Source organism: Sinohyriopsis cumingii, chromosome 17, assembly GCF_028554795.1.
Source record: "Sinohyriopsis cumingii isolate HCF-2022 chromosome 17, ASM2855479v2, whole genome shotgun sequence".
Lineage (NCBI taxonomy): Eukaryota > Metazoa > Mollusca > Bivalvia > Unionida > Unionidae > Sinohyriopsis > Sinohyriopsis cumingii.
This window is the reverse complement of record NC_142977.1, coordinates 25126939-25149860: the sequence shown is the minus strand read 5'-3', so window position 1 is coordinate 25149860 and position 22922 is coordinate 25126939. Positions and strand designations below refer to the sequence as shown.

The following is a 22922-nucleotide window of genomic DNA, read 5'->3' as shown; positions in this document are numbered from 1 at the left end:
TCGTGGAAACTTGTAACTGACATGTTCATTATAGTTTGTATGATGCCTTAAGAAGTAGCAATCGGTATGATCGGTAAACGATTGAAAGGGCCAGTGCACCATCTCCAAAACTGTACCTGAATTGCCTCATTTTTCTTATTCTTTTTAAGCATGGACATGTCCACCGCTTCCAAACATACCGAAAGCAAATCTCATCTGCACAAATGAGAACTATTTTCGAAGTATTTGTACCTACACATGTGAGACCGGGTATGACATGCCAAACAACACAGCACGGGCACTGATATGTACTATCGATAAAACATGGCGAAAGCACGGGGAACCTGAATGCGAAGGTGATGTTGCAAAGTAATTTATCATATATAGTCGATTTAATATTTACGTTACAAATTCCCAAGGATTTCTTTTCTTCTACATGCTCATTCAGGTTCTGTAGCTTATCCACAAGATACAATCAATTGTAAAAGACTAATATATTCTAAAAAAAAATATTCAATATCGTAATCGACGTTGAAAGCTACACATACACGGAATCTTTAAAATAATAACCGATGATTGGACTGCATGGAAGTCACTACGCATCATAGTTTTGAAAATGGTGATACAACATTCATAATTGTCAGTAACAATTTATCTCGTAAAGACAACTTTATACAGGTACTTAAACACTTCACATCTTGTCAAACGTTTGCTAATAAAATAATAAATAATTAATGAAATCATAAATAATTAACAAATTCATAAATAATTATTCTCCAGATCATATCTGCCTAACGTATCATCATATAGAGTAGTCTAAATATAATTTTGAAAACGTAGCTCATATCCCATTGGTGACAGTGATTGATCATGTATTTAACAGCATTCTATTTCCAAAGGACTTATGTATACGAAAATTTTGAATTACAGACATTGAACCTCCAGTGTTTCAAACATGCCCCAGTGTCATCATAGAAGGCGCGGATAATGGTTCAATAATCAAAAACGTAAAGTGGGATCTACCAAATGTCACTGATAATAGTGGCCTAAACATAATACCCAAAGTACTCCAAGGATATAAATCTGGAGATTATTTCAGCATTGGGACACACGAAATTGAATACACCGCGGAAGACAGCAGCGGTAATGTGGCAAGGCCGTGCGTATTCAAAGTTGTTGTTAAAGGTAAGAGACGTAATACCTATGATAATTTGCGTACCTTTGTTAATAAGAGCGCACGTTATGCATTACAACATTTTGCGGCATAAGGTATAAGAAATTAAACGGAAAGAGATTCAGGCAAATGAAAGTCATTGGAAATGTTATGGATTTATTGTTTAGATGGATATCTTTTCTTGTATCACATTTACTTTTTGTGAAATGTGAGATTCGCAAAACACTGTTGTGTGCCTGAAGATACGATTTTATACCGAAGAATAACAAATCGATGTAAAATTAGTGTTGAAGCATATTCACTGTATTAGTTCAGAATACTGAAGTTTTCAGAAAATAGTTATAAGATTTTATAATGGCATATTTTATGTTGACATAGGACGTTCAAGTCTCAGGCTGGTCATTAGAAGTTTTCTATGTAAATTGCAATGTATGCAACGGATTAACCAGCAGCAAAATTAGGGTATGGGATACAGTGGGGAAACAAACAAGCAACTTAAATGTTAAGCATCAAGAAAGTCATAAAAAGATGTTCATATGTCTTAGTGAGAAGTCTTCCTTTCAGAAATAAGATGTCATAAATTGTATCCTCCACCCTACATGACGATAAATTGTCCGGAAGGTTACAAAGCTGGTTCATATTGTATATTTATCTGTGATCCCGGCAAAATAATGGAAGGATCAAGAATATCCACATGCTTAAAGGATCCGAGAGGACTCTTTGGCTCATGGAGTTGGAACAAAACACAACCAACATGCACAGGTAATGGAATTACATTCGCAGAAACCTAAAATGAATTCTGAGCAACTAAATATCCGGCTTTACCTAATAATTCATAAATCAACAACAGTATCGCCTTTGAATCTATTCCCATGAACATTCAAATTTCGCCAAAAGTATTAACGGGGGGGGGGGGGGGGATTTACACAGAGAGTAGGAGAGACAAAAGCGGCTTTTGACCGAAACGATTACAGAACTTAAAATGTCTCTTGTAACTAATGCAATAATATAATTGTAGACATTAAATTAATGTTTCTTGATTTCAAAGATGAAGTTTCGCTAATGTTGAAGATGAGACAAAAACTGATAGAAAATTGTCTTATAAATGCAGCCGGAAGAGAGTGTGTTCCACTGACACCGCCCAAAGATGGTGCCGTGGTGTGTGACACATGGAAAGGAGGTATATTCTGTCAGTTTCAATGTATGAACGGCACAACTATGCATGTGCAGGGTTGGCAGAGACTTCACGTATGCGGCGACAGCGGTGCCTGGGATATTGTAGGAGGAAATATCAGTGTCACGGATTGTACGAGTAAGATAAATGTTCGATACACAACAAACACTTGAGAATCATAATTTATGTATAGTTACTCTATATTACGAAGAAATAGCTTTTGTATGTATTATTTTGCAAAGACAAATTATATTTCACCATTTGTAGAATCAACGCTTGTTTGCACAATACCCGTTAAGGACTTATACTCCCAAGTGACTTTTGCCGTTATTACGAATTAGTCCCTTATATTATGTGCAGTAAAACACTTCCTTCATCTCTAGATATTTCCAAATATAATCACATATATCACTGCAAAATTTTAATATGTTTAATGTTTGATCCTTATTTTTCAAAAGATCAAGTAAGTGGAGCCAAGTAGTGAAGTTCCTTGTAGATTGTGACCCTATGATTAAGTATAACACCATCTAAATCTCAAACTAGAGGAGTGGTAGGAAATAGGGTGTCGGACGGACCTAATGGATACCGTCACATACATATTATCATAATACCTAGGATATGTATTAAATAAAACTTGGGGATTAATATTTTAACCATTATGACGATTCTACCCACTCGAGTCCCCAACGTCCATTTTAAAATAAAGTTGAATTTTCCATTTCTTATCTTTATGTCGTATTCTACGGAAGTAATGCAAATGTGAAAGTGTAAGAAAATTGCTGCCATCTAACTGCATATAAAGTCTGTATTCATAATGTATCTGACTTAGGCATTTTCATTTTTGTCGTCCAAACAAACTCTTGACATTGTTAGCGTATCCTTGGAGTGACCACAACTGTTAGGGTTAGAATAATGTCACTTGACCATCTCGGATGTCGTGTTGTGTGTCTAAGTGAGGGAAGGATTTGGATGGATCTAACTCGGCACGAAATAAAATTCGCTTGTTTATGTGCCATCAAACGCAACAAAAAAAATTAAAATGTCTTTACAAACTTTAAACCCATTTGATGTCTTTGGTTGCAGAGATAAGAGGCAGCGATAGGTTAACAACCGATGCATCACTAATTTACTACTTTTATGACGGAGAATGTCCTGATCCAGTCACTCAAGAAAAGATAGGAAAGAACTTCCAGACGTTAGTTGAAACTGACGTTTTGTCTGGAAGTATTTGCAGATCTTCGTCTACGTGCAATGTGAAAAACATCAGGGTAATTGTGTCCAGCATCAGTATCTATCTCATGTGTTGAACCCCTTTCTTGAACATAAAGAGTTCTGTACGAAACTTATTACATAATCCTCGTTATAAGTGGAGATAAATTATGACTCTTTGTTAATGTAAGTTGTTTAAATAAAACAGATGTGAAACGCAGAAATAGTGTCGTAGGCTCAGGTCAAAATACAAAAGGATAATACAAGTTAACAATTAAAACAGTCTTTCTGTCGCTCTCCTAGCCCTCTATCTCATTCTCTGTCTATCTGTCTGTATGTATGTCTGTCTGTCTGTCTCTATATACATGGGGGTTATATACGACTAATATTGGGTAGCGCTTCCGAAAATTGCATGTAACATTTATATGATATAGGAACTAGTGTCTTGCAAAAGTTGAACAATGGTAAATTCATTATTCCATACGGAAAAGCACTTAACATGCGTGTTCCATTTTGAGTATCGTGAAATAACGAGTTTCATATGTCGTGAGACATGTCGACTCAGTGAGGGTCAGACGAACTCCTAATTCATATTAAACGAGTTATGTCCCTTCAATTGCAACATAATACGGACATCAGTATTTATTACATGGACACATACTAAGTTTTCTCCATATTTGTAATTAAACAGTTTGAATAATCTAAAATACACTGTTCTTTATTAAAGATAACTTGCGGAGAAGTATCCATGAGAGGTAGACGGGAAGTTCATAATGGAACTCGATTTGAGGTGGTAATTTCGGTTGAATTTCCAAGGTCCCAAGATGTAGCGTTGGAAACCGACTATTACCATGTTGGCGCAGTTTTTCAGCACCTGGAAGAAACATTATCCAGAAAAAATGTGTCATCATTAGTTGGCGATTTGGAACTTAGTTTTGTTGGCATAGTGAACAAAACAATGCGGGTTGTATGCCCGGCTGGTACGACACAAGCTCCTGATTCGTATGATTGTGGTACGTTTATTTATTTAACATTATGCAATAGCATTAAAATGTTAAGAAAATAATTCCCACTTCATCCTCATATGTAATCCGTATAATGATATATTTTAAACACAACTTTTCAATATGAATATAAGATTACTAGTTGTACCTGATGCTTTTATCAAACATTAAAAGTCCCTTACAAATAAAACAGTAACTACAAGACATTTACCATTAATAGCAAATAAAATTAATTGGTAGTTTTGTGAGATATGCTTATTCCTTTTAAATTATTATCTGTTTTAGTTAGTTATATAAAAGCGCATCAAAAGTATGAATGTATGTGAAAAAATGAATCAGGCTGTTTCGTACAAAGCCAATGGATAAACCATTTAACTTAGATATATGGGATGATAAAGCAATATTGAACCAAACCCATTATATGACTGCTGCAGTTGTTCAGAACTGTTTTGTTTTTCATAACTCATAATATATATTTACCAATATGGTGGGTGATTTTCTTTGAAATTCTGTGCATTGTAGAATTACATGAATATACACCTATGCATACTAAGAAGTCAGTTAAACAGAAAAGTAACGTATTTGTCTCATTTTGTAATTAAAAGTTGAATGTTCAGCCGGGACTTTCTACGACTCGGTGAGTTTGACTTGTATACCCTGCAACAAAGGATGGTATCAAGACTTGACTGGACAATTGTCTTGCAAACAATGTCCAAACTTAATGACCACACGATCCACTGGAGCTGTCTCTGTGGAGTCCTGTGAAAGTAAGTTGATCTGTTCATATTTAATAATACCTAACTCAAGATGTTTATTTTCATCACGTAGCAAACACAAATATATTTCGGTTGTATTAAAGCTAATGAAAATACAAACAACAACAAAAACAAAAGACGGAAACTCTTTTACTTAGTAAATTGCAACTATCTCGTGTGACAATTACTTTGTTATGAACATGTGTGATGAATTCTGTGAAAAGAAGACTAACCCTCGTGAATACGCTAAATTACGTACTTATTGCATACAGATGCCACGTAACCGTTTCCTTGTTTTCTGATTTATGAACGTTTTAAGCAAAATATAATTCATCACAGAATAACAAAAGTCCCCATGTATCAATATTTGTTTGTTCTCTCACCCAATTTAGGCTCATTAGAGTTGTATTTTTATGATAACTTTGTTTCTACTTTTTAACGTACAGGTGGATGTGAGCCCGGACAGTGGTCAGTTGACGGCGCTCTTCCGTGTTCCATGTGTGATGCCGGAACATATCAAGACTTATATGGGCAAGTGCATTGTACGAGGTGTCCAGGATCACAAACAACACTGCAAGTGGGTGCAACTAATCGTGAGATGTGTCGTGGTACTTACCTTTATAGATTGTCTTTCGAGGTTTATTTGTGTAATTTCCAACGCGATCAAGCACATTTAATTTCCAAATCTGTCATATAATGTAAGAAACTATTTTCAAATGCATTCTTTAATGCGAAGCTATTAAGAATAAACATTTTGTCTTCATGTATTACTTTGTGCTCTCTCTACAGGATAAAATCATTTACGAAGTTTTTCGATCAAACGGCTTTCAAGTTAAAACATTATTGTCGGGAGAAGTGGCTTTCCATTGTCTCATTCTTCATTTACAGAGTTTGACATTGTTTTTCCCGACCAGCAAGACCATAACTGCTCCTTAAAACTGCCACATTCAGTCAACGTGTCTACATTTACGCTAGGTATGTGGATCCAGAGTAAACAAAATAGTTCCGGAAAGATAGTACGTTTAATAGATGGAACGAGCGAAACAGTTAGTTTGGAAATAGAGGAAGAATTACGAATAAGAATACATGGGTGAGTTGCCACTGTTTGGAAATTCGTAAAACTTGTGTAAAGAATTAAAATCTTTCTGAATGTACACGTATGAAAATAAACGATTATATCTGATTAAATGCAAAACGTAACACAATACTATAGATTAAAGCAATCACATACACGTATTATTTCATTTACCATCACCTTCCGTAAGTCGTTACTCTGAAAGGAATAATTTCAAAACAATTACATAAGAAGAAATGTCAACTTTCTAATAATGATAAATACGAGTTTGTAAACACTTAATATTGTGAGGGTATATTTTATGCAAACATTACTAACGTTTTTTCGCTTAAAAGCTTAGTTGCCAGAACTTGCAAGATGCGGATTTGTGAATACTTGAATGTTTATATTATTTTATTATATGTCTTATAATAATATAAAGGTATAAAGCATCATATATTCCTCTACAAAAACATAGATACATATAAGAGCTAAAAACCGTATATGGAATAGAATAATGGTTTCTTGTATTATGTAAATAACAGTAGTTGATAATACCATCATATTGAAATGTAATGAAAGACAACATAACAAAAACGATAACAGAACGAAAAACAACAACAAATCTCCCACTCCACAAATTAAAATTGAAAAGCTACAAGGCGAGTTAAAATCAATGACTGGTTACGTCAACTTTCAGAGAACTGCATCTATCCAATGTGCATATTTCGGACGGACGTTGGCAGTTTGCTGCTTTAGTGAAGGACAGCTGCAACCTTACCTTGTATATAGATTCTAAAGTTTCAGCCATGCTACACATATGTTCCGAAAACATTCAGTTCGATACAGTTTTACTCGGAGGTAAGCTCATATATAGGTGATAATTTTTTATTCATCCGATTACTTTTATTGCAGAATTTAGTGTACGTTTGGAACGAAAGATGGGACTTGACGGTAACAAATATGTGGACTGATAGAGCGAAACACATACGCATGCATATTTTTATGTATATCGATATTTTTGTATCTCTTGGTATATGATTTAATTTAAATTTTGCATTGTTGATGAACTGTTTGAAATTGCACAGAATATATTTTATGTTGCCTACGTGATCTGAATATGTTAAGGGCGAAAAGTTATATAGGATCTATAAATAGATTATGACGCAGGTGTTAAAAATTACTAATGATAATCATAATAATAAGATTTAATAGTGCCTTTGGATTAAATCCTCGTTGACTTATGGGTTTGGACTCTCTTATAAGAATTTAGTAACTTCCCATTGGTTGGGCTACGTCACATGAATGGGCAGTTTCAAGGCACACTGAGTAGTAAGATCCGTCATGTGTGGTACATTGTGAAATATAGTTGCAGTAAAAGTGTATATAACGAAAGAACTAAGCAATCAGAGCCATTCCGACTTTGGGGTCATCCTCATTTGTTGTGTTCCTTTTGTAAGTCTGCAGACGTGTTTTATGTTGAACTTTGATATTGTTTTAGAGAAAAATTTATTTTTTGCTCCAATTAACTGACAGTTCATATTTGTAAAGGATACACGATAAAACGACAAGAATGGTGACGGCGTGATAGTAATAGAGTTTTGGGAGAACTATTTGCCTCAGAGAGAGTGAAACAAATTGAACTAAGCGGCTTTTCCTATCTTTATGTCGTCATAATTACATATTGCATAATTCTCATGCTCTGTTCCCAAAATGTTAATATATCATGTTTTATTTTCCAGATAGTACATTTGTTGGAAGTATCTCACAAGTCAACATATGGAATACTGCCAACGTTACGGAGATGCAAGACAAATGTTTTACCGGAAACGTTGGCGATCTAGTTGCTTGGTACTTCTTTGAGGAAGCTGATATTGTTGGAGCTTATATGCAGATTACGAGTTCCTGTGATGGTGTGTAGAATTTAATGGTCATGTTCTGATCCACTGCATATACCTTGGTCTATTTCTCATCGTTATTACATGAATATTTCTAGAGAGCATGCATGATTATACTGAAAAGAAAACAGCTATCGATTGCTTTTAAACAAAATACGTAGTGTGAATAATGTACCATATTCATCATCACTTTTTATTTCGTTTTGTGTAGCTAAGTGAGGACTTGAGCTGGTCAAATAATATATACTCTATTTTACTTCTAATTTCAGATGTAAATGAGTGTTTAAGTAACCCCTGTTTGCACGGCATCTGTGTGGACGGATTGAACACATTCCATTGCACGTGTAATAAGGGGTATACAGGTTCTTTGTGTGATGTGAACATTGATGATTGTGCAGTCAACGTCTGTTTGAATGGATCTACATGCTTGGACGGTGTCGACAGTTACGCCTGCCGGTGTCCTTCATTATATACAGGAGCCTTTTGCGAAATTAAAATGGGTATAATATATTTTTCTTGTTTTCTGATAAATAAGTTTTCTATGAGATACAAAATACGTTCATACTAGTTTTATATTTTTATATTTCTTGAGCCATATTTCTCATTGATCCGAGAACGAATCATATATATATATATATATATATATATATATATATATATATATATATATATATATATATATATATATATACATGCCTGATCAGGATGCGTTTGATATCGGAAATGCGTCTGAATTCGCTATTGTCGAAGGCTCTAGCATAATACAGTGGATTTCGGCTACCAAAATAAAGGAGACAGAAGCAATCGGCAAAAGTTACTTTAAATAACGTTAACGATATTATGGTTGTTGTGTTTGCTGTTCCTTTGCCTTGGTCTATCTTTTTACATTGCACAGTGCATCTACATATAGCGAAAAATGTATTTATGCGACCGTTGTTAGGTGACGTCATCGGTGACAATGAGAAATACAAATCTGTATCAGGTCCTCCTCTGATACCATGTTTAATATCAGCATCGTAACAAATATATCTTGTCAATATCCGTAAAATGGTGGGAATATAATAACGGAAATACAAATAACTTTATTTGCTATTTATGGTCAGTAATCATGCAAATCATTTGCAGTTGACGGCCAATGGGGAGGTTGGAGTAACTGGACAGAATGCAGTGTAACATGTGGTATCGGGTTAAGAACAAGGACTCGACTATGTAACAGTCCATCTCCGGACAATGGTGGCCTGAACTGTGTCGGAGAAGAACTTGACGCTAGTGTTTGTAATGAAACAGCTTGCCCAGGTAATGACACATATTATATTACGTTATGGTGTTGTAAAATGATTACGTAATTGGAATCTATCGTCAACCCATAAAATAATAGTCGAAGTAGATTAGAGCAAAGTCTATTTGAATGAAAATAATTCTTACTTTTGTCGTGGTTGTGCGATATAAAACAATTACGTCACCACGTTTGAGATGAGTGAATAATTTGTTTCATCACTACAAGGAAAACACAAAGTAGCATTCAAATATTCATAATATAAAAGGCACGTCCTTGTTTCATGAAAAAGAGTTATATAATGTTAAGAAAGGAATTATTATTACCATAGCCACCCGGACTTATTAATCGGAACATAAGCTCATTGCAATTATAACAATTATAATAATGTCTTGTTTGGCTTCAATACGCGGGAAAACCTTAAATGACTAGAACTGAAGAGGTTGTCATCCCGTTGCCATTGTTTATAAAGTCTACATTAAAGACCTGAACTACGATGTTGGTTTACGTCTTTGTTAGTTAAATTATAGTCTCATGGCAATTATACGGCATATCGGTCATGAAAGCATGGATAATGCATGTACAACACAGGAACACATTATATATATATCAAGCTTTGCAATGTTTACGGTTATATATTTATACATGAGGAGTATGTGCTGCATGCAGATATTAGAGGGCTCGCAACAATCATTCAAATTATGTATTTGTTTATTTAAGACGTCTTCCAGACAATATCAGGTGGCCGGCCAGCTAGACTAGGGGGCATTGTCGTTGTATATACTATCCAACACAAGGACACACAAGCACATAATAATGCCGGTTTATTTATAAGGTCATTGACGTGAAATGGTATACTAATAGTCAATTGTTGCTTTGGTTCTAGTATGCCCTGAAATCGTTCCGCCAAGAAACGGAATGTTGAGCTGCACTAATGATTCCAAAAATATCAACTGCACCGTGCACTGCGCATCTGGCTATGACTTTGATATTGAACCAATGGACTTCTACATTTGCGGAGAAGAAACAGCCCATGCATGGAATTTTGACACAGATGACAATCCATACAGAAGGCTACCAAGATGCACAGGTTTCCAAATTAATAGAAATTCAAATGGTTTAATCATATCTTTACGTCTTAAATTCGTATTTACAGAGTTTGTTATTACCACCAAAATAGATGGAGGTGAAGTCAAGAAAGGGTTTTAAAAACGTTCAAAATCCTTTCCCATGGCCAGATGTTGCTCTCAGTTCTTAAGGTAGTAAACTTAATATCCATTTTTAAAGAACGTAAGCCATAAGGTCACAGATTCTAGACTTGTATTGCAAATAGATTGGTTCCTATTTCTGATCTTGTCAAGTTGCTTGTCGCATTTATATTATTCTTATAGATAAAGATACGATCAATTACCCATCGGAAGAGTGTGGTGGTCCTGGTTGAACAATGCGAAATCAATCTAAATGTATTCGTAACTTTCATGCTATATAACAAAATTAGAAATTAAATGCAGACAATTCAGCGCAGTATAGACATTAGACAATTTAAGTATTGTTAGTTGAAAAACTGTAACCATTTCTGTATATACAAGCTGATATTTTTACGTCCTCAAATAACCGTTACAAGTTGTTGTTAAAACTACATTTTTAAATCTTCGATGCAATGCCTTTATATGATAAATAGGATAAACCCTGTCAGCGTATTTACAAAATTAATATAACATTTTCCATAAAGAGATTTTACATACTAAACAGTTTGAATTTGTTCAGCTGAGAATCAACCCTGTATTTTGGTTTTGATATATGTCTATACTTTTTGATTGGCTCAATAATTTCTTCTCTTCCCTCTCCCTATATACATACATATATATATATATATATATATATATATATATATATATATATATATATATATATATATATATATATACCAGGAGCATGTGCATACATGCGTCTTTGTTCACTAATTAATTTCTTTATTTTTGTTCAGAGATTCACCCTGCTGCGGAGATTGGAATCACCACGACCTACTTGTACGAGGACCTTTCTTGTCTATCACATGATAGGGCTTCTGTGGTGAATATTGTACAAGAAAGAGCCCAGAAAGTAACTAATGCAACTGACTGTATCACCAGTGGTCTATGTTATCTGACCAGCCTAACAATTCTAAATTGTGACAAAGAAAGGACGAAAAGGGCAACCGACGGAAATACAGTTGGTTTTAGTATTACATTATCATCGAATCCAGAAAATGGTTAGTAGTCATTTCCTGATAATTAATTGCAACATTTTTGTCGATATTCCGCCACAATTCTTGCTTGAATATAAATCAAGTCATCTGCAACTTTGTGTTTGACCAAATGATTTTCAACTTTTTTGTTCTACCTCATTCCATATTACGTGGTGAAAAGTTTTCATTTTCTTCTGTTTTTAGATTCAAATGATACTAGCAAATTTCCTGGTTCTATACTTTGCTCTATGTTTTCCATTTATTAATAAAAGACCAAGTATATACATTTTATTCAGATCAGTGAATTTAGACAAAGAAATAGAGATTCACACTGAATCCGTTTGCTATAAAGAAAAATCACGAAAGGTTACATTTTGTTTACTGCCGTAAACAAACCAAAATCATTAAGAAAGTGTATTTTAGACTATTGGGCTTCAATTAAAACACTGGTATATTCTGGTAAATACTGATTAAGTGTAGCTTCATTTTCCCAATAAAACCATGATGTTACAAGAAATAGTAGCACTGTTGACTACCTTTTACCGTATGTTCAAATCTTAACTGATAGTTTCTCTCGACAAATGTATGTCACTAATGCATGTAAACAGATAGACAAAAATAAAATAAAAATAAAAATAATCAAATCAATAAAGTAAGCGTGCATGTTTAAGCTAATATGCTGTAGTAATGTTGGTCATTTCGTACCAAAATATTTTACTTGTAGTATCTTAAAATGCAAGATCAAAATAGCACAATCCTTAATTATATTAATACGCTAACATGGCTTTCTGGCTTCACCTGCATGTCATTGTTGCAGCGATATAAGAGTATCCAATATTTCAAAATAACATTAGACCATGCAGAAGTACTTTACGTATAGTGTCTATTTTGCATGTTTATATTCAGAATGTCCTTATATAAATTGCAGCAACATCTGACCTGATTGCCGAACAACTTGGTAGTGCCTATCTTTCGTTGGTAGAGGCTGCTAATAATGGACATTTCACAGTGAACATCACCGGAATTAATTACGCTCTTCAAGGAACACCGATACAGGTGAAAGGGAGTGTTCAATGCCCAGATAATATGATGAGATTGAACTATTACTGTGGTGAGTACAAAAAAATATATGGGTAACAGGCACCTGACAAATCGATGAAATATTTATATCACCTTGTCTGAGAAAATGACCAATGAAAATAATCGAATGAAAGTCAACATAGATTAAAATACGTTTCTTGGTTACAGTATTCACCCGAGAAAGCGAATCCTAGTAAAATTAATTTAGTTAATAGCCAATCGGAACATACAGCGGATAATTGTAGAAGCATTCTTAGCGTGCTATTAGGTTTTGACAAATTACCAACAAATGTAATATAGGATGATAATCTGTTAAAAAGGGGACTAGTTTGTTGATATACCAGTAAAGCATGCCCGATGTTTTAAAGGATGAACTAAAGTCATACAATTACTAAAATAAGGAGTATAGTAACATCATACACGACTTTGAAAGCAACTATTTAAAAGTTTGACGATTCCTTCATTCACTTTGAGTCCGGGAATGTTCAAAGAACCTGTTCATGAATAGAGATGAAATGTCGTAACTTATTATCGTTTAGTTCCCTGCGGAGAGGGGGCATATCTCGTCAATGGTTACTGCCAGCTGTGTGGACATGGATACTACCAAGACAAGCAAGGACAAACTTCTTGTATAGCCTGTTCTCAAGACTGGACAACAGAAGGTCTGGGATCCATCTCAGTGGATGATTGCACAGGTAAGTACAATATTCCATATTTCTAAACTTTGTACGCAGTGTCGTTAGCGACCAACGATTATGTACAGCATATTCATTTAGATGGTCTTTATTCTGATCAAAAGTGCAATCATCCAAGATGCACGTTGAATATATATATCTGAACAAACACGATTACTCATCCTAATTTAATTAGTGCTCCTTATGATAAAATGAATTAGAACTCCTTCTGATTAATTTAATTAGCATTCCTTATGATTAATTTAATTAGCTGTCCTCATGATTATTGCTCCTTATGATTAATTTAATTAGCGCTGCTCATGATTAATTTAATTAGCGCTCCTTATGATTAATTTAATTAGCGTTCCCTATGATTAATTTGATTAGCGCTCCTTATGATTAATTTAATTAGCGCTCCTCATGATTAATTTAATTAGCGCTCCTTATGATTAATTTGATTAGCGCTCCTTATGATTAATTTAATTAGCTTTCCTTATGATTAATTTGATTAGCGCTCCTTATGATTAATTTAATTAGCGCTCCCTATGATTAATTTAATTAGCGCTCCTCATGATTAATTTAATTAGCGCTCTTTATGATTAATTTAATTAGCGCTGCTCATGATTAGTTTAATTAGCGTTCCTTATGATTAATTTAATTAGCGCTCCTTATGATTAATTTAATTAGCGCTCCTTATGATTAATTTAATTAGCGTTCCCTATGATTAATTTGATTAGCGCTCCTTATGATTAATTTAATTAGCGTTCCTTAGGATTAATTTAATTAGCGCTCCTCATGATTTATTTAATTAGTGCTCCTCCTGACTAATTTAATTAGCGCTCCTTATGATTAATTTAGTTAGCGCTTCTTATGAAAGTTATTCTCTTCATCATTCCTTCGTCCCGCCAATCTCGTTTCGAGTTTCATGTTTTTGTAGAATCCGCAATGCATGTGGCTTCTTGCTAAAATGCTGAAGAAGATAATAACTTTCCAAATAAAAGGATCGTTTGCATATTAAAGTATTTTACGGCCTTCCTCTCAGTAGACATATTGAGACAGATGCTCTCAAACGTCTTTTCTGGTATCTTCGTATAGTTAAGTCCTATAGGGTTTCAGTACGCATGACCAAGTAATTTCTTGGTCAATGTTTCATATAATCTTCAAAATAACGACGACATATTTATGGAGTTTAGGAATGTTATCTAAAATTTGCATTTTTTTCAATGTATCTTATATTTGTCTTGCAGTTTACATTGTACCAAAAGGTCAAGACCGCACAACCGGTAAGACAAATGATAAAAATAATGCGATCAAATTATGAAGGGACAATAGGTTTATGACATTGTTTGAAGTTTATGATTAACTGTGCAAATTTATAAACATCAAAGCACTTTAAGGTAAATTAAAGAAATGAATGTTGCTGCATGGGTCTAATTTTCTTATTTTCGACCAATCTAAATGTTCTTTGAATATTAATAGATTCTCAGCATTATGACGAGCAAGCAAGAAAGCTTTAACAACGTTTCCAAACAATTTGCAGATGTTGACATTTTAACTGACACATATTAATAGTCCAATCAACACATTTATCAAATTAGGATCATAGCGTTACCCATGAATATCCGTGGCACACTGCGACCGACTCTTTTCCACTCTTTGTCCATTGGAAGACTAAAATAGTGAAGCCAAATTAAATCCATTAGGAGATTATACCGCCTGGAACGGCAAGAATGCGAACAACATTTTTTCAAGAGGAATACATACGTATGTTTAGTAGTCAGAATTGCCAACATCCCGACTCTCTTTAAGGTGTCTCTATGGCAAAATGAAATGAATATATTGATTTACACACTATATATTTACAATCACTCTCTATATCTAAAATAATCCGCTTTGTAGTATTGACCGGGAATTAGATATGTTGTGTAGACATGCTTATGTTGTTTAATTTGGCTAAAGGTTCATTTCAATGTACGTCACATACATAACGCAAGTGAGAAGCAGCAATTTTTCTTTTATGGTGTATGATCATCAGTTAATGAAGACTCCATTGTTTTGATGTGTGTGTCTGTTTGTGTGTGTATGTTTGGTTGTTTTTTATTACATCTCCACTGTCAGAATTGATTGTTTTATCATACTCTTTCATTACGCTTGAAACATTTCCTCCTACAATCCATGATGACAGGATTAATGCTAATACATAGGAACCCACTCACACGTTAACATTAATAAAAAAGACATCATTGATTGAAACAAAGGTGGTAAGAGACTTAATACTTAAAAATGAATGAGATCCAATTTGACTTTGCCATTTCGGTCAAAGTTTGTCATTGTCATGACCAATGTTTAACCTTGAGTCTGACGTTTCGTTTTAGACTAAGGTTATTACTTGAAAAATGATGTCAAATTTCACCTTTAATTACTAACGTTAAACGTTTCAGAAAACATTATCATTGCCTGTGTTGTACCATCAACTCTACTCGTAGTGACTATAGTAACGACATTGGCCATTCGAAGAACTCAGTAAGTATCTTCAAATAAGGACATACATACATACATACATACATACATACATACATACATACATACATACATACATGCATACATACATACATACATACATAGAGAGAAAGACAGACAGAGGAAAAGAGAGAGAGAGTGAGTTTGAGCTTTTATAAGTACAATATACCTTTCAATCTAAAGCAAATGCTTCCACTGGAGACACTAAGAAACATAACACACAAGAGTCAAATGCATACAACAATAGATATTCGCATCATCAAGTCAGAGGACATCAAACCAGGATAGGCTGCTCCTTTTAATGTAGTTTAAACGTGATATCTTTCTAGGTTAATGGTTTGTGTTCCATAAATACCTTGAGCATAGAGGATTTTCTAGCCAACCGAAGAAGAACTTCATTAAATATTTTTCCTGACTCGAGTTTGCTTTCGATCGACCGTTGATATTTTGAAGCTACAATAAGAACCAAATTTAATCAAGAGTTTAGCACAGTATGTAAGTACAGAGAATAAGACGAATCTATACAAAAGAAATTGGACAGCAAATAAGGGGATAAAGTCCCTAATGATTTTCTCAAATATGAAGCGTATCGCATAATCCGACATCATTGGCATTGTTTTCAAGTCCAAGTTGCCACTTGTACCGTGGTTGCAAATTGTCTATGCTGGAAATTGGAAAATCTCTTAAACTTACCTATGGAAGTAATATTGCACACATTATATTAATAGATCTTATTGATTTGTATGGTTCCTTGCTTTTCATTGCAGTATGAAGAAGCGGGCAGCAAAAGTCAATCCTGGCTTACATCCAATGGTCGACATGTCTGACAATGTAGCCAAAATGATATATGTAATGCCGAATGCTAATGCTACGCTAAAATCAAGTACAACAACGTCATCTCAGGATCTTGCAAATATATAATCTAAAATTGATTTCAAGGCCATCTACAGTGTGGAGTGCATCGTAGCAAGGAAACTTGTTACAAAAACTGTTGAGGAATTTTTCAACTAAAACAGCGAATATTGTTTTTTTAGTTTTCTTTCTTTATTCTTGGCACAGGGATCTCATGGATCATACAACGCCAGTTAAATAAAGCAACCTATGTTATGTTTAAGTCAGACAATATAAAACACGAAAGAGTTGAGACAGGTTCATTTACTTTGTCGTTTCACTGATATTTCAGTACATTTTTCTTCAAAACGTCTTGACGCATTTGTCAACTAAAACAGCGAATAATTTTAGTTTTCTTTCTTTATTCTGGAGGCAACATGAGCTGGAGCAAAGATCTCTGGGATCGTACAACGGGATTTAAGTGAAACAACCTATTTTATATTTGAGGCAGGCAACGAAAGACTTGCTTGAACGGTTTTCGACACTTACATTTACTCTTTTGTTTCACTGATATTACCGTGTCAAATTTTCAAAAAAGTCATTTTTGTCGTACCAAATTATTAATTAAATATTAATCTCAAGGAAATTTTCTCATGGAAAACCGCTCTAACAAGAGCAAAGCATCGTTTATTTTCAGTTCCAATATATTAAGCCTGCTCCTTCTACAAACTGCTACCGCTCCAATGGCGCAGTGGTTAGAGCGTCAGCCTCGGATGCAGGATGTCGTGGGTTCAATCTCCGGCCGAGTCATACCAAAGACTTACAAAAACGGTACTAACAGCTGCCTCGTCTGGCACCAGTATTAAGAGGTTACTGTTAGGACTGGTCGGCCTGGTGTCAGGATAATGTGACTGGGTGGGACATCATGCTACATGTCTGCGGCAAGATGCCCTATTACTAGACATCACTATAAACTGCCACATTGCAGACATATAAACTGATATTCTTATCTTGGGCAACAAACAAACAAAGGAACAAACCAACAAAACACCACCACCCCAGAAGAAGAAGAAAAAATCGAATCGAAAGACTTTTTTGTTATATTAGGCCTACAGAAAAATGGAAAAATTCAAGTTATTCCATTAAAAACTGGTCATGTGGTTTTTTCAAATTAATTTAATGGGCACCCATTCTACGTCTTATCGGTAGATGTCTAAATATAACTCTGGTATTTTTTTCTGGGAAACTTAAAAATAGTACCAGTAGTACTGTCTGAAATGGCAAGGCACCTTATTATTTCTTTGTCAGGTACCTTAACAAATACATAGTACATGCAAAAGTGGCATTTTAATACCTTTTGAATGCCTGTATGTACATTTTAGTATAATCGCAGGGTTAGCACATTCAGTAGCGATAGAAGTATCGTGCCCAGGCATTTAATATCGAACTTCCATATTTTCTGAACGCTTAGCGACTTAATTCGATCTCCAAGTACTTAAAAGACAACATGTATAAATAAGCTGCTATATTTTTGAAGTAGTTTAAAGCGGAAATTCTATACAAATGAATTAGACACGACTTTTTTTAAAACCTAATTATAGTTGTGCTATTTACACATAAAAAAATAATATCGAAATCGCCCCATCTACTTCTAGAATTCGATACATCCATACCACTTTTGCAAATGAACAGTCATTAATAATTTTCCAGTCCTGATACACTGATCAAATTATTATTTAATTCGCATCATTACTTGAGGAACACGTTACACACACACACACACACGGACATGGCTCGATGGGAACTTAGAATAAGCAATTGCGCACATATGTATACATTTACATCGACAAGTTACTCCTTGAGTCATCGCCTATCATTTAGAACTCTTAGACGGGTAGGTTTTACTGTGTAATTACCATTCATTGAATGGGGATCACATTTTATTGGATATACACGCTTCACCGCGGGCGGAAAAGATATGATCTAGATGTTAAAAGCAGAAATATTACTTATATCTGCTATACATACTACATCACTCTTGTTAAAGTAATTGGTGAGAGAAGCATTTCACCGATATAAGTGTTACCCTTCAATTTATTCATCCTTCCCTCGACAAGTAAAGCAATCAATCTATCAACACAATATTATGACCAGGAATACACTTAACCGTATACAATGCTTATTCCAAAAATTGCACTGACATCTATTAGGACTACTACGCTACTTTTTATTATTATTATTATTATTATTATTATTTATATTCCCACAGTTTTAACTGTTCATTTTGTGATATTCTTCATTTATCCGCTACCACATTTTTCCCCTATATTGCTGGGTGGAAATCTTAATTTGATTGTATTGTGACTATCTGCAACAGGTTTTGTTTTGTGCCATTTTTGGCAGCCTGTATAATTACTGTTATTTTTAAATAAAAATATTTTAAAAAATGGGGGAGGCGAACATGTAGTGGTTTATTATGTCTTTGGGATGTAGGTAATACATGTTTCGAGGTTAAATGCGGGGTTGTCCCCCTCCCTTGCCCCTTGATGTCCCCCACCCCCCGATATCTAGGGTCTCTGATAGAAGGTCAAATTACAACCACAGTCAGAGTTTTGAATATTTTATACCACATTTTGTACAAGCATTTGTGGGAAGAGAACACATAATGCAAGTAACTGAGTTTATGTTACATTCCTAAAGAAGGGACGTGCTTGGGGAGGGTGGTTGAAATTTCAGTTGTGGGTATTACTCATGGGGAGATTGATGTATAGCTTTTAAGATTGTTGTTACTATATTATTATCATTATTATTATTATAATTATTATTATTATTGTTATCATTATTGTTATTATTATCATTGTTATTATTAATGTTATTATTGTTATTATTATTATTATTATTATTATTATTAAATAGCAAACGTCAAATGTTTGTGGCCAACAAATTCTTGAGAATTATCGAGGACTACATTAAGCTGTACTTCTTAGTTCAGTGTTTCGGATTCAAGGAGAAATTTGCAATTATGATACAGTTCATATATTTGGAATATAATTAACGTGATATTAGCTTGACATAAAGTGTCAATCATTTTTAAATCCCACAAAAATATTTAGGAAAATTAAGCAGACTTAGTCTTAATGGAAGAGATCAATGGTATATTATTATTATTATTATTTACATAAATACATATATTTGCCCTTTGAACTGAGTTAGAATTGCTACATGCAACTGTGTATTGACCTAGTGAATGAACTCCTAACATAGCTGCCCAGTGTGTCCGCTGCAAAATATTGTTCTATTCCTTTTGTGGCTATTTACAATCACCTTCTTTATTGATACGTTGATTATGTTATTTTTTGAGTTTCTATTTTTCGTCACATTGATTAAATCAATATAGTACACACTTACGATTTAAACATGAAAGATGGCTTCAGTGATGAAGGTAGGTGCTTCAAATAAATGGTTAGCTACGCCATTAAAATTAACGTTTAGACATTCACGTTCCGTCGCAAGGAGATTGATTTGGAACAGAAACTAAGCAAAATGACGAACCAACAAGAGGCAGTTCAAGTGTTTTAATATATGTATCGTTGATCTAAGTTATTATTCTGTTTTAATAACAGTAATACGGATCATAAAACTCTCTCTCTCTCCCTCTCTATATGTGGTAGGTTTGGCTTTAAAACTCTCTCTCTCTCTCTCTCTCTCTCTCTCTCTCTCTCTCTCTCTCACACACACACACACACACACACACACACACACACACACACATCCTTTGGTCGGTTCGACTTAACTTTTACCATCATACATATGTCCAGAGACATCGTCGGATGACACAAGCGAAAATCCTCCTTGCGCGCCTTTTCATAGATATTACCCATGTCTTGCTACGATGGTCCAGAGAGAGAGAGAGTTTAAAGCCAAACCTACCAGAAAGAGAGAGAGCGGCCTTTGGATATTTTAATATTTAATTAATAAGTTTTTAAAACATTGTAATAGGTTCAAGGAACAAAATCAACAACCACAAAACATTAAATGCATCACAGTTATGTATACCACTTAACCGAGAAATTTACCGTATAATGTCGACAATGTTTGGAACTTTGTGTCATTGATTATATAAACACTGTAGATCAGCTGCTGTAGATAGATCCCAAGTATAGCCAAACACAATCCTTTACGACGAACCAAACTCTTCTAGGTTACTTGGTGTAAGTTCAATTTCAAGGTTTTCATCCAACCCACATTTATTTATCTTACTCCAGAATTCTGCGTATTTTTTTTTTTTTTTTTATTATGCATGAGAGTGGAGGGGCGATCATAAAGCAGGAAAGATTGTGATGAAATTGTGTTCCATATTAAATTCATTTAGAAAACGGGGACCATTAACACTTTTTATCGTTTTTTTTTCATATGTCACTAATTATTATAGATTATTATAGATTGGAAATCCATCATTGATCTAGAATCAATAGCGCACGGTTGCGAGAATGTTTATATGTGCTTATTATTGTGCCATAGGCGGATCATAATTTGATATACCAATAGTATCGGCATATCAGTTTGCTTTATACCAACACTTTAAATGCCAATTTATTTTATATATACAGGTTAGAGATTTATAATTCGTACTCTACGGAGATTCGAACCCAGGTCCGCGGGTAAACGATACCCATCGCCTTGTCTGCACACACGAGCCAATGTTCACTCACGACTAAGCACATATCACCAAAAATGATGTTACTCAATCTGTGTTACATGCACTCGTGTGTAGCAGCCACACTCGCATGACGACCTAGTAATTAATTCTCATGTACCTACACAGTCATTCCGGATTATTTGTATGACCTGTATAATATGGGCTCGTGTGTGCAGGCAAGGCGATATGTGCCTTTACCCTCTGACCTGGTTTCGAATCTCCGTTGATTACGAATTAAAAATTAACTAACCTGTATGATAGTATTATTTGTCTTAAATATTAATTCTGCATGCTATTACAGAGCATTCTTTTACAGAATCAAGGGATAGCACTTTTCATTTTGTCTGGTGTGTGTGTATATATATATATATATATATATATATATATATATATATATATATATATATATATATATATATATATGGACGAGGTCTTTAGTTTTTAAGAAGAAAGCAATTATAGATAATGCGATTGTATTCCGTATATTTGTAAAGAAATATGATTAGTTCAATAAAATATTTTAAGAAAGATATGAATTATGATGCAGTAAGGGATTTAACGTCTACCCAAAGAATAGGCTTAATACGGTTGTTTTGCTATTTTAATTAGTTTTTCCATAATCAAGTCCAGTCTATAGAAGAAAGATTGGAGTTCAAATATGCAAAGTATATGTCCTATCAAACATTGAAAACTCAAGCCTGTATATGTAACAGTACCAGAGTAAATATAATCTAATAAACACTGACACTTACTTTCGTACGCGGACATGGAAACGCACAGGTAGGTTCGCTCTTACAAAATCCGGCAGCTTTCCAGAACTTCCTCTGGAATTAACACGGTCATCTTATTTCAACGAATGATGAAATTGCAGAGCAGGGTATACAATATTTGATGCTACTGAAGAAGAAGAACAAGAAGAAGAAGATGATGATGATGATAATAATGATGACAATGATAATAATTACGATGGTAGTTTAAACTAGAATTACTGGAAAACAAATCATAATTAAAAGAAAAGACATCCTAAATTCGCCCGAGTTAAAAGGCACTGTTTCATTATATAGTGAGTACTAAATCAGAGCACTGAATATCGAATTAGTTCAGGGTTCCGTGAATAGCAGTGTGTACTGGATAAGCATAGATCTAGATAAAGGGTAAGTGGTTTAAGCAGTGAGTTCCAACCGCTGTATACGGGATCATAAACACGACTGTCCTTTTCGCTTGACGAAATATTTACTAAGATGACGGTAGCGAATGATTACACTGACACGCAAACGACCTTGCTATACGCATGTGTATAGAAGTCTGATTTATTAAATATCAATCTAGAGAAATGCACTGTGAGTACTAAGTCATATTTATATTCAT

General features: G+C 34.3%; 2 protein-coding genes across 2 annotated transcripts in view; both read left to right on the top strand.

Moving 5' to 3' along the window:
• Positions 1–2808, top strand: part of LOC149778276 (hyalin-like) — an 11400-nt gene extending 8592 nt beyond the window's left edge. The window contains exons 7-10 of the mRNA XM_089940584.1: positions 150–335; positions 910–1164; positions 2202–2333; positions 2786–2808. Coding sequence (XP_089796710.1) covers positions 150–335; positions 910–1164; positions 2202–2333; positions 2786–2808 — 596 coding nt within the window. The remainder of the gene's footprint in view (positions 1–149; positions 336–909; positions 1165–2201; positions 2334–2785) is intronic.
• A 2358-nt stretch (positions 2809–5166) lies between these two features.
• LOC149778275 (uncharacterized) lies at positions 5167–17501 on the top strand. The gene is made up of 14 exons (XM_089939078.1): positions 5167–5307; positions 5742–5903; positions 6184–6385; positions 7050–7210; positions 8092–8262; positions 8517–8747; positions 9373–9543; positions 10410–10613; positions 11511–11774; positions 12679–12861; positions 13370–13525; positions 14752–14787; positions 15946–16027; positions 16792–17501. The coding sequence occupies exons 1-14, from the start codon at positions 5262–5264 to the stop codon at positions 16943–16945; spliced, it is 2223 nt and encodes a 740-aa protein (XP_089795204.1). The 5' UTR covers positions 5167–5261; the 3' UTR covers positions 16946–17501.
• The last annotated feature ends 5421 nt before the right edge of the window (positions 17502–22922 follow it).

What these genes read in the sequence shown, in the direction of transcription:
- LOC149778275 (XM_089939078.1), top strand. Translation starts at nt 5,262, where the DNA reads ATGACCACACGATCCACTGGAGCTGTCTCTGTGGAGTCCTGTGAAA. An exon ending in CGATACAGTTTTACTCGGAG is followed by an intron (nt 7,211 to 8,091) that starts GTAAGCTCATAT and finishes TTTATTTTCCAG; the next exon opens with ATAGTACATTTGTTGGAAGT. An exon ending in CTCAGTGGATGATTGCACAG is followed by an intron (nt 13,526 to 14,751) that starts GTAAGTACAATA and finishes TTTGTCTTGCAG; the next exon opens with TTTACATTGTACCAAAAGGT.